At 37.7% G+C, this 16,035-nt stretch overlaps 1 protein-coding gene across 7 annotated transcripts in view; it reads left to right on the top strand.

The window, feature by feature from the left end:
* Positions 1–15,434, top strand: part of CD36 (CD36 molecule (CD36 blood group)) — a 31,084-nt gene extending 15,650 nt beyond the window's left edge. For all 7 annotated transcript variants that reach the window (XM_074538792.1, XM_074538793.1, XM_014268556.3 and 4 more), the window contains exons 4-14: positions 2,091–2,235; positions 3,361–3,540; positions 3,681–3,772; positions 4,202–4,248; positions 6,580–6,649; positions 8,710–8,897; positions 9,723–9,841; positions 11,118–11,191; positions 11,904–11,958; positions 12,160–12,324; positions 13,037–15,434. In XM_074538792.1, coding sequence (XP_074394893.1) covers positions 2,091–2,235; positions 3,361–3,540; positions 3,681–3,772; positions 4,202–4,248; positions 6,580–6,649; positions 8,710–8,897; positions 9,723–9,841; positions 11,118–11,191; positions 11,904–11,958; positions 12,160–12,324 — 1,135 coding nt within the window. In that variant the 3' untranslated portion in view covers positions 13,037–15,434. The remainder of the gene's footprint in view (positions 1–2,090; positions 2,236–3,360; positions 3,541–3,680; positions 3,773–4,201; positions 4,249–6,579; positions 6,650–8,709; positions 8,898–9,722; positions 9,842–11,117; positions 11,192–11,903; positions 11,959–12,159; positions 12,325–13,036) is intronic.
* Positions 15,435–16,035: the final 601 nt, after the last annotated feature.

Raw genomic sequence — 16,035 nt, 5'->3', positions numbered from 1 at the left:
TTCCATCATCATACTTCAGTTAGACATGATAAAAATGTGTAAATTGCAGCTACACAGAGGAATTCCAAACTTTTTCTGGATTGTGTCTAACATAATGAAAACAAAAATGGAGATAGGTAACAGGATGTGAAGCTGCTTGCTCTTGAGAAAAACAATAATTCATTAGCCACAATATCACAGAGATGGTTGTGTTCCTTCCTGTTCCGTTTTCACCAGTTTTATAACAGGAGAAAATGTGCCAGATGCCCCAAAACCAAGAGATTATCTTATCATCCATACATTACTAATGACTTATTTTAATAATGTGGTTTGGTTTTGTTTTTTCACCGTTATGACTTTCTTAGTCAATAGCTTTTCTTTTTTTCAAATTTTGCTCAGAAAAGCATTCTTTTTTTTCTGAGTGGACTAGCTAGGACATAGATGCAGGAAGGTTTTATTATTTGTTTAATGTTAAATATGATGTTGACATAGAACTTCCTGAACTAGCTGATACTTCCTGAGTTATTAAGCTCATAAGCTTATATTAAGCTTATATTATATTAACTATACTCTTATATAAATAATATATTATAATTTATAATTATATAATCAGATATAATATATAATTAATTATAATATATAATGAATCTACTAATGATCATAGAATTCATTAATTATATTATTATCTTAAAGTTATAGAAAGCTTATATTTGCTATCACTGGTACCTGTGTTAGAATATTTTTTTCCTATGATGATAAGACATTTCTTTTTTGATAACTTTAGGGATGTAGATTATATTCACAGGGTAGTTTTCCATTTCAGCATCTTCAGCCAAAGTGCCTTTATGCCTAAACACTTACTTATTTCTCAATGGAAACAGATAAATTTTGTTTCACAGAGTACCTGGGAAGACAGAGGAAAGGATTACATAGGAATGAGAAAAGAATGGTTAAGAAATACTGCAGAAGGTGAATTCCCACCAAACAGAAACATTTTACTCTGGTGCTGATGATGATGCCTTTTTTTCTCAGGGACAAATCTCAGCCAGAAGCTTAAGTCTGACTAAGTCAGAAATGATGGCTATGAAATGAAGGCCCCTCTCACTGCTGCCTTCCTAGGATATTTGGTCTACCTGAGTAACTGTGACATTGAGTCTCTCTCTCAACCTGCCTTTAAACAGTTAATAATTTATTACAGTGTAGAACAATTCAAAAACACATTAATTAGGAAAGAAAATCTCCCAGCTTTTAGGTGAGTGCTCTACACATTAGGCCAATAATTACAAGATCCAGGTGCTCTTCAGGTGAGACCCACCTGCACTGGCTACATCTGCACCATGGGGAAATGTTCTCTGTACCCTTTGCACTCCCCTACACTCATGATGGAAGATCAGATCCTGAAATATCTTAAAGATCCCTTCTGGGATGAGCTGTGATAAGCTCTCTGGACCTACAGCACAGGATCCCTGCTATTTGATCCCTGCTGGCTGCTGTCCCACAGAGGGGTCAGCAAGAGAGTGGGACTGGAAGAATGGAGCTAAAGCTAGAACTGCAGCAGAAATTTGTACCTTAGAGATCTGCTCTCTGATCTCTTCAGTGGGACTGAAAGATTGCTTATAAACCTCTACATCATATTAAATATCATCAAAGTAACATTATGGGTTTAACCTGTTTCATTGCAAGACAAGTCTATCAGATTAAATATCTGAGTTTTTATGTCTGTGTCACCACCTTCTAATTACATGCACCACCTTCTAATTACATGCAACCAGCTTATGAAGTGAGAAAAATCATAATTCATTTAAAAATTATTAACAATTATAAGGTCCATTCATGACATTCATTTCCTTTATAAATGAATTGCTTTTATTTTAGTATCAAGAATATTTCATTTGCCAATAAGGAAATATTTCCAAAATAACAATATTTGCAGAAAATTGAATTTTACATGTAATCACATGAAAAGTTGATAAACCTCTTAGTCAGATGTTCAACATTCATTTTACCAAAGTGTTCATCAACTCTTCAAAAACCTTCAGCCAGACATACTTATGTGTTTTCTCAAAATTCAAAGATAAAAAATATTCTCTGTTTGTGTTTTGTATTTCCAGGGTGAGATATTTACCCAAAGAAAATGTCACGGAAGGTGAGAATGGCACGATAACCTACATGTTGCCTAATATTGCTCATTTTGAACCTGATTTGTCTGTTGGGACAGAAAATGACACCTTGACCGTCCTCAACCTCGCTGTTGTAGTAAGTAAAGAAAAAAGCCATAATGTCCAGATACAAATGTTGAGAGAATAGGGGAGAAGTTCATAGAATCATAGAATGGTTTGGGTTGGAAGGGACCTCAAAGACCATCTAGTTCCAGCCCTCCTGTTGTGGGCAGGGACACCACAGTGTGTTCACAGCTCATAAAACATCCTCCTAGTCAATTTTAATATGGGAATAAATCAAGAGTTTGTGGATGGGTTCCCTTTGTGTGAGAGCATGAACATGTTCATGTACAGCATGAACAGTACAGGGTGGATTTGCCATGCTCTTTCCAAAATACCCTCAGGTCTGCCTGGCAGGGGAGGCTGCATTGATTCCTACACCTAGGGTCTGCATGGTCTTGCCACCACAAATCCTGGGCCCCAAGGTGCAATCCTGTCCTACTGAGCATTAGTTGTTCAAAGAACATAGGGATCTTCACCTAGAATGGTGCTTGAGCCATTTTAGTCATGGTGTTTTTGTCTTATCACAGGCTAAGAATGTTTGCCTATGACTAATATTTATAGTTTTCTTACTTATATTCAGCCCTGGTTGTGTTGCACCAACTTTCTGGTGTTTGCATGAGTGCTCAGGATTGCTGTGAGGAGGTGTCTGCAAGGGGCAGAGTATGAAGATTGTTGGTACAAATAAAAAATAGAACCACACCAGCAGTCACAGAATCACAGAAGAGCCCATGTTGGAGGGCACTTCAGAGGATCATCTGATCTGATCACAGCTTTTTGGAAATCATTACTTGCAGCTATTGAGAAGCCCATCTGGCCATGGTCCTGGGCAACTGGCTCTCAATGGTGCTGCTTGAGCAGGGGTTGGACCAGAGGGTCCCCAGGGCTCCCTGAGAACTTCAGCTGTTCTGTCATCCTGTGATTAAAGCTGATCTAGTGAATCAGTCAAGTAATCAGTCAAGAAACATTTTCTGCTTTTGTGTAACTTATGGCCAGTAATTGTTTTGTTAAGAAGTGTCAGTTTTATGTAGAAACTTAACTTCAGGGAGTTGTAAACTTGGGAACTGGCTTTGGCAGACATTTCTTGGAGTCGGTCTCTGTGATTTTAATTCGAAGCACATGCAGAATTTTATACTAAACATTGATTTTTTTGCCTTTGTAGGCTGTACCTTCCTTGTACACAAACACTTTCGTGCTATCAATGCTAAACTCTTGGATTAAAAAATCCAATTCAGCCATACTGCAGAACAGAACAGTCAACGAAATACTGTGGGGATACACAGATCCCTTCCTAAACCGCATCCCCTTCCCTGTGAAGTCTTTTGTGGGAGTCTTCTACCCGGTAAGTGAAACCAATGAGGAGGCAATGCCTTCAGTTATCATTCTGTGAATAAAACTTAAGAAAGCTGCTCTGAGGAAGAAAATGCTGTAAATTTGTTCAATATTTCTGACTGTTATTCCTTCTTCTTGCATCTGTTACAGTATAATGGGACAACTGATGGACCGTACAGTGTGTATACTGGGACAGAAAATATTACAAAAACAGCAATAATTGAAAGCTATAAAAATAAAAGGTATCATAACATTGTAGAGTAAAAAAAAATACATTTTCAAGGTATGGCTTTAAATACTTGATTCACTAAGAGCTATAGATAAATAGAAAAAACTACAATGATTCAAAGGAAACAGGATCAACCTTGGGCTTAGCAAAACCATCACTTTGTTTCAGTTTTCAGTAGTTCTGTTAGGAGCTTGGACTTAAAACAGTTATTGATTCTTTGATACAAGTATTTACTTCTGGTTTGTATTCTTAAGTAGATAGTTTCGTTTTAACCTCTTCTAATGGATCCTGTAATTTATCTGAATTAATGAACATCTCTATCCTGTGCCTTTGCTAATGGGTCAGGATATCCAGGAACAGTTGTATTTGGTAATACAGGTAATCAAAGTACTTGCATGGTAAAATCTACTACATGCAGCATGACTCTTATTTTATCTTACAGGAATCTTTCATACTGGGAAGGCCACTGTGATATGGTCAATGGCACAGGTGAGCCTATTAAAGCTTTTTAAAATTTCAACACTTTTCTTGATATTTCAAGGGAATAATGAGCTACAATATTTAAATTAACTACCCTGGGCTTTGCCAGTTCTGTATTCTGTATATTAAATATCTCTATATATGCATACTACTACTATGGTATATGCATATTTGTGTATCTATTAAAATAGATGAATTATTTATTACTGCACATAATTTTATCTATGCATGCACACAGCCTCTACATCTAGAGTAAATGTGGAAGAGAAACAAAATTATCCAGTTCTCTTGTTTCTACTAATTATATTCATATGACAATATAATTAAGAGTCTGTTCCTTTGCTATAGTAGTTGAAAATTATCTTGGCATTTTAATAATGCACATTCATTTACACTGTTGAAAATTTAATTAAATGCACCAGAATGGATATCCTTATATATGAAAAGAAATTAAGGCAACGAAGGAGGAGGCTGTCAGATGAATGGTTTGTAGATCACTAGAAAATGAAAAGGGATGAAGAAGAAAAGCAGTTTAGACTGGGATGAATAGACTACAGACAAATATTTTTGAATTTTCTTTTGGAGTGCATGGGTAAACAGCTGAGTTGTTTGAGATACATTTGTTCAAGGTAATATTTTTCTTTTTGGTTAGTGAAAGCATTGCTGTGAGGACACCACAATCTGTAGAGCTGAGGCTGGCAGGTGTCTTGGTGAAGGCTTTTGCAGAAAGCTCCAGACCTTCAGTAAATAAAGGCTTTTGTGTTGGGTTGTTTTGTTTGGACTTTTTCACGTCTATTTTCCATTCTGCTTTACCTGGCATAGATAATTTTCCTTTTAACCCAGACTGTGCAGCCAAGTATTTGAAGTATTTAAAATATATCACAAGATTCTGATTTTCCACAACTCTGTGAGCCACAAAGGATTAGTTCCTTTTTAAACCATGTAATTAATTTTATAAGAAACAATATTATCTTACATTCTAGGACTTCCCCTCTTTCTTATGGGGCATAGAATTTTTTTTTTTTTTTTTAGCCAGGGTCAGCTTTTTTGTTTATTTTTCTTCTGTAACTGATGGAATAAACATATGCTGCTAACTAATTAAGTGCTCCAGTACGGTGAAAATGAGCTTTTACTTGTGAGCAAAGATTGCTGCACAGTTCACAAGGTCATTCAGTGTGACATTGCTGTATTTGAAGACATAACAGGTTTAAAAATCTTGAAAGTTTGAGAATTCTACCTTATCTTGTAAGGTTTCACATGAAAGCTCAACATGTATAGGAAAATATAAAAATAAAGATAATAAAGATAAAAATATAAAACAGTATATTTGTATGGGGCTTGACAGGACTCCATGTTTGCCAACCTTACAAGAATGCCAAGATTTAGAAAGACAGTGTGTGCTTAGGATGATTTTGAGTGTTTAAAAAAAGTGCTTCTGTCAGCAGTGGGCAAGTGGCAGTGTGTAATTTAGCCTTGGTGCTCATGCCAACTGTGATTCAAAGACATCACAGATGGTTGCAATTGTTTGGTTATGGCTGCTGCCTAAGAAACTAAACAGAAATTGCTGCAAAAACTAACAAATGTACTGGCTAAAGGTTTGTTGCAACACCTTAATAGGAAAATGACAGAGGCTCCTCTTACATAACTGTGGGTGCTTGCAATGCAGAAATACAAATCTGAGTGTTTGCACTCTTTTAGAGAAAGTGGAGAGAAACAACACCCAAGTGCTGCTCCTCTGAATTATTTTGCATTTCTACCATGGGGTGATGTGGATTTGTGCTCTAGAAGTGGCTTCCTCCTCTCCATTAGTTCTAGAAGGGCCTCAGCTTAGAGACTTGCTTGAGCAATCTTTGATGGAAAAGGTTTAGCACTGATTGTTAAATAGACAGTGTTGAAGTCTAAAGGTGTGTTTCTTATGAGCACTGAGTGTCATAATTGCATTTGACTCAAGGATCTTTAGAAAGGTTTAGGTCTATAAACATAGGTGCATAAACCTTGAAGCAACGGCAACAGAATTTTTGCTTCATATTAAGCAGTTTCGTTGTTTCTTTTTTTTTTAATATCCTCTGTTTTAAATGAGTTTGATAACATAGCTTCAAATCTGGGGGCAAAAAAAAAAAAGCTGCAATATCTTGGCTCACTTTCAAGAACAATTACATGTTATCTGTGAAGTGCCTGTCAATGTGCAATAACTTACATAAACGTTTTCCCACAAATGACTCTCATTGTTTACTTTCATCACAGCTTTACAGGAAAGTAACAACTGAGTACTGAGCTAGAAATTAAGCCATGTCTTCTAAGCAGAATTGCTTTCAAGCTCTTGTTTTCTTTTACCCACAGATGGAGCATCCTTCCCACCGTTTGTTAAGAAGGATCAGGTACTGCGCTTCTTCTCCTCTGACATTTGCAGGTAGGCTGCTCCCTCCCTGGAGTGTGTTCACACCAAAATGTGCCTCTGAGTGCTCACACCCAAGTGTGCCTCTGTGTGCTCACACCCCAGTGTGTCGCAGAATGCGGCCTTTGTCGGGGATGAGCCATTTGTCGGTTGCAGGGAAAACTCGGGGCTCAATATGAGTGATAAGCAAGTTCCGTTTATTGAAGAGAGCATCAAACACTTATACAGCAAGTAATAAGTTTATGAATATTCTGTAAACCAAGCGATCTATTGGTTAAACTATACCATCAACTCTTCCTCATTCCTTTGGGCCTACATTCTCTATTTCCCACATCTCTCTGTCCACTTGTTATCATACCCAGCTAGGCCCAAGGACACGCTATCTTGCAGGTGCAGGACTTGGAATTAGCCACGGCCTTGTACTTTTCCAGTCTCTAGTCAGCAAAATTCCCAACACCAGTGTGCCTCTGAGGGCTCACACCCAGCTGTGCCTCTGGGGGCTCTTTGTTTTCAGAGGGTGGCTGCAGTGGCTGTGCTTGGGCTCAGGTCAACCAGGCAGTGCAACATAAACTTTGCACCTGAAACACAAGTAAACTTGTGTTGTGCTCATGATTCAGAGACTGATTCTACCACTCTTGTGTCAAGTAACAAGCTAATACAATGTACTTTATTTCAGCCAGTTACAGATGTATATTCAGGAAAATGTGACATTGAGCTGTTAGACGACTTTAAAAGGCACTGAGGGCCACAGGATTCAATGTCATAAACAACTTCTTAGGTCAGGACCCAGCCTTGTTTGGTCTGAGAAAGCAACAGGTACAGCAGGGTCCAGTTAAGTCCATCTTAGGCACGTCTGGAAGAAATCATTTATGCAGAACAGTGTGTACTGTCACTCAATAGATACTCAAAAATTTTTCTCACAGGATATTTTTACATATTTTATTTTTATGTATTTACAAACAAGCCTGCTTATTTAATCCCGTGCTGATGACTTTTAAGCCTGCTGCTTCTGCTGGGCCATCCAGTGTCCCCAGGTTCTCCAGTGGGATCACTGAAAGAAATATTAAAGATTTCAAGCGCATCACAGTATATTTACTTTGGGAAGTTCATACCCTATATTTATTTTGCTGACTGGAAACAGATGCTTCCTTTTTACTAGGTTTAAAATGGGTCATTTGCTTTGCAGAGTGGTGGGGTTTTTTTAAGATTAATGTTTTTACATGAAGATTTTTTTGGAAGCAATTTTATCCACAAACTGGAAAACATTTCCCAATTCATAGAAAACAGAATTCTATGCAGAGGAGAAATGATAAAATTCTTTGGATTGATTGCACTCAAAGTTTGAGAGATCCCTCCAGCCATTTAATTCTCACAATTCATGAACAGTAAAGGACAATAACAGCTGTCCAAAGGTCCTGCAGAAGCAGGTCAGGAAAAATTGTTCTGTCCATGTTGCAAAACCCTTCTTTTGTTTGGCTGCAATACAAAGTGTTGGTGTCCTGGTTGCATTACTGTGTAGCAACCATACCTCTGCATCAGCTGATAATGAATTAGCAAAAAGAAGCTTAAGTAGTATTCTGATTCATATGCAACAGAATAAGGTTATATGCAAGATGTTATCTGCATCATAAAGCTTAGATTACCCTAAGGTCAGCAAAAAACTGTGTCAGAGATGCTTTATAAGGATAAGCATCTCTATTGTAGTCCAGAAACTTTCGAAAACCTCAGAATGACTGTGGATGTAGCTGTGTGTAGAGAAAAGAGATCTCAATTAATTTGTTCGTTTTGTCTATATTGTTTATCATTAGTGTTTGAAATTTTGTTTGTTGTTTTGTGTATTGTCATGTTAACCACTGAGCTGGTACATCCTTTAGAGAAGGTGTGGAATATTCTCCATTACAGGGAAACACCCCCACAATTTGCTGAAGAGTGCAGCAGGAGCCTGGACATTGGGTCCCTGGGGGGATTGTTCCTTTTAAGAGAGAGGCAGCTGGGGAGATCCTTCAAGAGCATTGCCACGAATTTAGACTTTTAATCCAAAAGGCTGAAACACATATCTCCTCTTTTGTGTTCAGGTCAATCTATGGAGTTTTCCACAGCGAGCAGGTTGTGAAGGGGATCAAACTGTATCGTTTCGTGGTTCCTCGCGAAGCGTTTGCAGCACCAACTGAAGTCCCAGACAATTATTGCTTCTGCACGGATACAGAAATATCAAAGAACTGCACCATAGCTGGAGTCCTGGACATCAGTGCCTGCAAAGAAAGTATGGTGGTGACACAGTACTGCCACACAAGCCATTGAACTGGGGACAACACACTTGTGCTGTAGCTGGGGTGTTACTCTGATATCTAGGATATTTGTGAATTCTTCCACAGGTTGCTTGTAGACCCCTCACATTTCTGAAACCTTGTTGCCCAAAATTAGCACTATGATTTTTCTGTATTTTAGATAGTGCAGTGCAAAGTTGGGGTACTGCGGATTGTGTACTGAAACTGCAGGAGTGTGTGTAGAGAAAGGAAAGGAGGGAAAGAAAGAAACGAAAGCTAGAGATAGCTCAGCACCTTGTGTCTGAGGCAATTCACACACACAGCAGGGTGGGTATGCCCACAGCTGCATGTATGTACACAGACAATGCTGGCTCAGTGCAGTGCTGGTAAAATAAATACAAACTGAGTCTGCATTTGGTGCACAGTGAACTGTGAGAGGTCCTTCCAGGCTAAAACAAGATCGTGAAGGTGGGCAGGGACAGTGACAGTGATGTCCTCACCTCAGCATGAGAATGGGAGCGCTGCCAGCTCCACAGTGTAGGCACAAGACAAGCAGCATTTATAACCGCAGTTTATTTCACTATGCAAATTTTCCTCTTAACAGCAAAAAAATAGCAAAAATTCTTGAATTTTGGAGTTTTTTTGGTTTGGGTTGGGGCTTTTGTTTCCGGGGTTTTTTTGGGTGGTGGGGCTAGACTATTAACATTTTTATCAGAATTGTACATCTATGTAGCACGACTATGTTTAGAAATGACATGTGAAGATGAATGCCAAAGCAAGGCTTAATGGTTCAAGATTGTTTGTTTGGTTTTTTTTAATAGAAAAACCGGTATATATCTCTCTTCCTCATTTTCTTCATGCAAGTGAATCTGTATTAAACGACGTGGAAGGCCTGAGCCCAAATGAATTGGAGCATGAGACATATCTAGACATAGAGCCTGTAAGTCCAAGTATTTAATACTTGTACCTTGGGAAACCTGCAATGTTTAAATTTAATAGTAGTAGAGTGTGCCTTTTACCAGAGGGACAAGCAGAAGATGCAATATTTTCATGCTTGCTTTTCTAAGGTCTGCTCTCAAAGTGGTATGGTTTCAGCAGGGGAAATTTAGAGCAGAACTTTACCTCAATCTGACCTTCAAAGTTTGGAAAATCTGTTTTGGTTTTTACTTATTGGGAACATGGGATTGAACATGATACGTTCTGCAAACTGTGAAGTATGTTGTAGCTTTTCTATGATGTCCAGGTGCTTTGAGAAAATTATATTCTATGAAAAAACTTCTGTTTCTTCTACACTTTGTTATTTTTATAAAAAATCTATAACTAGTCATTTTTTGGATAATTACTATCTCAATTGAAACTCAATAAACATAGATGGGTTTATTTCCTAGTACTAGAACTCTGGAGAGTCTGATTTAGATAGACCTAATTTAAGTGACTTGAATTGTCCAGCAGATCTCCCAAACAGAATGAATTTATTTTGACTTCTTAAAAATTTATCTCTATTTCTGTTTCAGTGATTCAGATCTTTAAGTGTACTTACCAAAGTTTTCTGAATTGTATGATGAACTCCAAGGTTCCAAAATTCTATTTTGCTCTTACTTTGAATGAAAAAATAAAATTAATAATTTCTCACTAAAATTAGGCAATTAAGCCATGTAACTTCTGTGAGGAGAAATGAAGTTAAATCTTTGAAGTTAATCTTTTCACCTTATTTGAAATAGAGACATCAACCAGATTTTCCTAAATATTACACAAAATTTTCAAGAATCACAGCCATTTTTGTGAAAGACAGAGTAGAAGAAAGATATGAAGAAAATATTTGACCTTTGTATACATCTGTTTGTCCAGATATGAAAGGTTTGTTTTCAGCCCTATGCAAGTTAAATATCCTTCATTTTGAAAAAGAAAATTTAGCTTATTTTTGGTGGAAAAAAACCCTGAATCATATCTTTATATGAAATATGCCATGACTGATTTAACTTTGTCTTCATATCTAAATGTAAATTACAAAAGTAACTACGGTAAAGCCACAAAATTAGAACTTCTGTGAGAAATGAGAAACCCTTAGAAACATTACCATTTCATAAAAATTAATCCTTCAAAACATAAGGATAAAATATTCCAAAAGTGTTTTTTGACAAGTCTATATATAGACTTTGGCATCTAATTAAGAAATTTAAATTAATGTCTTGTTGTATGTTTTTCACTGGTTTTAGGTGACTGGTTTTACACTACGATTTGCAAAAAGGCTGCAAGTAAACCTTCTTGTGAGGCCTTCAACCAGAATTGAGTAAGTGCTATTTCTTTATTTTATTTTTAAAGAATTTTTTAATTGGGCTGATTGGTCTATGAGAGCATCAGTAGAAATGTCTTGAAGAAGAAGGAATAAAAATACTTCCCCAAAGCTTGTTCATAGTAAATCTTCCTGAGCAGGACACTGCCCAGATATTTTAAAACACATTTGATTTCCCTACAGAAGGTTACAAGGCAAAATTTTCTTAAAAATAACATTCTTATAAAACCCAAATGGGGCCATGAGGATGAACAGAAAGACAAACTTTTATTATTTTCTCTAATAAATCCAATGAGAAAGAGAATTTATGCATTCCCTGTCACTAGATGGTTTTATCACAAGGGTAAATGTGACTCAAGTTGGTTTTTTTTCTCCTCTTCAATGGCCCAAATGCACATGGATAAAAATCTTGTACATATGGTGGACCAGCATCTTATGCATAATAACACCACTCAGATCTTTATCCCTCTCTGTGTCTGACTGCCCATATACAGAAGATTAGACAGGAAATTATGGTTGCCCAATATGTAAAATGGCTGCTATCTAACTAATTGTAGTTTTGATTTGGTTTTTTTTCACTCCAAAAGTATATTTAAAAGGTACATCTGAAAGACAGAAATATAGTTAGAGAAGAAAAAAATGTTTAAGTAGAGAGTGGGCTCATGTAGGAAACTGAAAGTAACATGCTGTACTTTTTTTCTCATTTCAGACCTTTAAAAAAAGTTAAAAAACCCTATGTGTTCCCTATTCTTTGGCTAAATGAGGTTAGTATATTTTATGTCTATTAATATTCTCTGATTTGAAACAAATAAACAAAAAATAAATACCTATCTTTTCCAGTCTTAGTGCCCTGAAACTGGGTGATTAAACTCACACTGTGATTTGCAGTGCACCAAGAGTATATTCACCAAGTGAGGTCTCACATATGTACCCTTCAGTGATGTTTTTTTCTTGCACTGTTTCAGTCTGCTGTTATTGGGGATGAGAAAGCAGCAATGTTCAGATCTAAAATCTCCGGCCGGCTCCAGATGCTGAGCACGCTGCAGATGGCGCTGATGATCGGGGGCTCCGTGATCTTCCTGGCCTTCCTGGGCTCCTTTTTCATATGCAGGTCAAAGAAATTAAAATAAGTAAGTAACCTTTAACAGCTCAGTCCTCGGCAGTGACTTCTCCTCAGGGTTTTAGGAGTTCAGAATTGTTGCCTATTTCGCTGTTATTTTTTTTACATGCTAAAAAATTCAGTAGTTGTTGTGTAGGAAATCATCCAGATAATTGGCCTGATGTTTTCAAGTTCTCTTCCCATCCTAAATCTTTCAGGATGCTCTTAACTCAGGGGAGGTCATTGGGAACTTCATCAGAAGAGCAACATTTTTGTTTGCTGTGATTTTGTTTGTTGTGATTTCCTTAAGACTGACAGTTAGTCCAAGGCTGTTAAACTGCTGAGAAGTGCCCTCCAGCACCTTTCTGAGACAGAGGCCACACAGCTGCAGATTGCTGTGCTCTCCCAGGACATACCCCTGCCTGAGGTTCAGAGAACCCACTGTAAATGACACTCAATTTCTATTGAGTGCTGGTTTCTCACTTCTTTTTCTCAGTGGTGCATGCCTGTAATGTCAGTCTGAGCACCTCCTGGACGTACCTAGCCCACAGAGGAAATATACTCCCATCAGGGTAGACTGACCAAGTGGTGGATTAATGTGCTGATGCCTGGGGAAGCAAACACATTTTTGGAGTTATGTAAAAAAATTGCAGAGACATGAACATTATGGTGGAAAGTATGCTGTAATAAAGAGGTATTCTTAAGCTGAAGACTTGCTGAATTCTGATTTTATTTCACAACAGGTGAAAAGACTTCAGAGGCAGTCAATGTTTAATTGATATTTCAGCTAAGCAGCTTGTTAAAATTCAGAGACAAAAGGTATGACTCAAGGCACAGTCAACTCATGTGCTGTGGAACTCAACATGTTTTTCCATTTTGAGAAGACCAGCTTACTAACCCAAATAAGCTGATGTTTCTGAAGGTCCACACTTCTGACATCACCAAAGAGGCCACTGTGGAAACTACACTATCAAAAGACTTTATCTGAAACTTGTTATACATTTTAAATTGCAGTTATGCAGACTGAAGTCGAGGTGCAGTTGGATTTTAGTCCACTTTCTGCCATTTAAGCAACTTGCCACTCATTTTCTTCTGGATTTGCAAGGAAACGAAAGCCGCTTGCTGATGTTTCGTCTCCGAGCACAGGCTGGGAATGACAACGACTTGGAGCTCACGCTGTGCTCTAGCTGCTCTCATTGCAATATTTCCCTCCGTTCCTTCAAGGAATGGAAGCTGCTGCCATAGTACTGCTCTCTGTCCTCTATTCAGGGATGTGAATTGCATTGAATGTGAAGTTTATTTTGTAAAGTTACTAACTGCAATACATGAAGTTTATAAAAGACTTACTAAAACACGTGGTTCATGCATTTTATACGGACATGGCTCACAGATACACCACAATCCATATGCTGATGGAGCTCATCAGCATTTGGCTCCACAGCTGTTTGTTAATCTGAACCACTCCCTAACTCCCAACCTGCTCCACTGCTCTTCCCGTTGTCTCCTGTGAGCTTGTATTTCTGGCTCTTGTTTGAACAGCCTCTGCACTGCCCTAAGCCCACTTGGCCCGAGGCCTCCCTTGGAGAATGATCTGATATGTCACCTGACAGGACAAGAGAAAATATTCCAAAATGCTTCAGAGACAGGAAGGACTGAGATAATGATTTTTGATCAAACATCAGAGGGTTCCACTTGCTATAGAAGCCCATAAATGAAAACAAGTAGCCCCAATTACTTATTGATAAACCATCTGCCACAAGGAAATTTGTACAACCATTTGTTTAATGAGGTGCATCAGCTTGTAGACAGGTAGCAAACACTGGCATCCCCATAAATAGTTGACTTTTTCATTTGATCTGAATGCTGTGTTTTATTCTGACAGTAAATGGGGCAAATGCAGAATGTTGCTGCGTCTCTTTCCATGGATTCAATAAATTCAGAAGAGTCTAAGTTTAGCATTTTCTAAGATTTTGTTTAGGATCTTTTATCCCCTTATTTAGGAGCTGGAAAGAAAAAGTGAAATCAAACATGGCCAGCCTGTCACATCCTGCTGTTTGGAAACAATGCTACAATGGACTTTAAACCAGAAAGTTGCTAATAAAGTACAATGTCTTTGGCTGGGTATCTTTAGTAAGGTGTTCTTATCTTTGGAAATAAAGGGAAAATCCAACTGACCATAATGCTGGTGTTTTATTGCATTGTTCTTCGTGGACAAAGTTTTGTAGCTGTCAGTAGAGCTGATGAGCCACAGAAATCCCAAGAAATTATTCTTGCAGGTGAGGTCTGTAAGGAGGTACATGGCTGCACTCTCCTTCCAGCTGTGAGCAGTTGGTGTGACACTGGAGGGAAGGGCTGCTCTCAGCAGTGTATTTGATTACTCATGGTGCTGGCTAGTCTATGGAAAACACCTTTTTCTCATATTCACATTATTGCTGGTGTCATGCGTGATGCTCTGTTCCCATATTAGCCTGGGGACAATTTGACACAACTGAAGCCATCCCTAGAGTCCTATGGACTGCTCAAAAAAGCATGGGGACAGCTGAAGTCATTAAGCCACATCTCCTCTGAGGTAAACACAGCTCTGCTGGGGCTCAAAATCTGAAATCAACTTCCTATAATAAAATGTCTTTTGTGTCAGGATCTAACATGAAAGGAACAACAGAAATGCTCATGTAGTTCTTGATATGCTAACATTTCAATTTCATTTTATTTGACTTCAAGTACATCATCAGTAAGTTAGTGTTTGCTTTACTAGTGTCATTTAGAGCTATGTGGTGCTCCAGCAGAAGTGATCCAGCAAGTCAGGCCATGATTTAAAATGTCTCAGGGCCAAATTTTATATGGTTTGTCCATATGCATAATCTCATTGATCTCAATGCAAGTTTTGGCTTTTAAGCTGTGTCCAGCACCTAGACTGCACTTGAATTGTAATTTTTAGTTTCTTCATCAAAAGCATCAGTTACACTTATTGTAAATTCATTATACTAAGCCTAATGTTAAGTATTTACATTTGTTCAAACAGTGCAGGGTAAACTTTCATTAAAAACATTAATGAAAATACAAATAAAATAAAGCTCAAATTTTTTTTTCAGATATCCTTATGTTTAATTGTAAATAAAGCCTTCTGTGTTGAATAATTAAGCTCTTGTGTCTCTTTTCTTGGTATTTTGGGGTATGTTTTCTTTTTCTAGAAAACCACTTTTGGGAATTGATAAATAACTGAGGCTATTGTGGCATTCACATTCTCTGAACAGAGAGATAATTCTCTGTCTCCGTTTTTTTCCTGGAGAAGCACAGACAGAAGAAGAGGAAACAATTCTTATCTTTACTTGCTGCTCCTGTTGTTTTGCTCATGTAGAACGTGTTGGGAAGATTGTTTACCTGAAGTAAGTTCTTAATGGGACTCTGGTAATGATTGTTTATATTAATTGGCCTATTGGGTCAAAGCTGTGTCCTGGCTCTGGGCAGACAGTCATGAGTTTTTTTTAGTATGTAATTAATATAGTATAGTATAGTAATAGTAATAGTATGGTATGGTATAGTATAGTATAGTATGGTGTGGTGTGGTATGGTATAGTATAGTATAGTACAGTACAGTATCTCTTTAATATAGTGTAGTATAATGTAATATAGTTTAATAAAGCAATTGTTCAGCCTTCTGAATCAGTGGAGTCAAAAGCCAATCACTCCCTGTGTCAGGGGCTCCCTGCATTTACTCTAGGCTATGGCTAACCTTGTTAAA

The sequence above is a fragment of the Zonotrichia albicollis genome, chromosome 4 (genome assembly GCF_047830755.1).
Source record: "Zonotrichia albicollis isolate bZonAlb1 chromosome 4, bZonAlb1.hap1, whole genome shotgun sequence".
NCBI classification, from domain to species: Eukaryota; Metazoa; Chordata; class Aves; order Passeriformes; family Passerellidae; genus Zonotrichia; species Zonotrichia albicollis.
The sequence above is the reverse complement of the archived record's forward strand: the minus strand, read 5'-3'. Positions and strand labels throughout refer to the sequence as shown.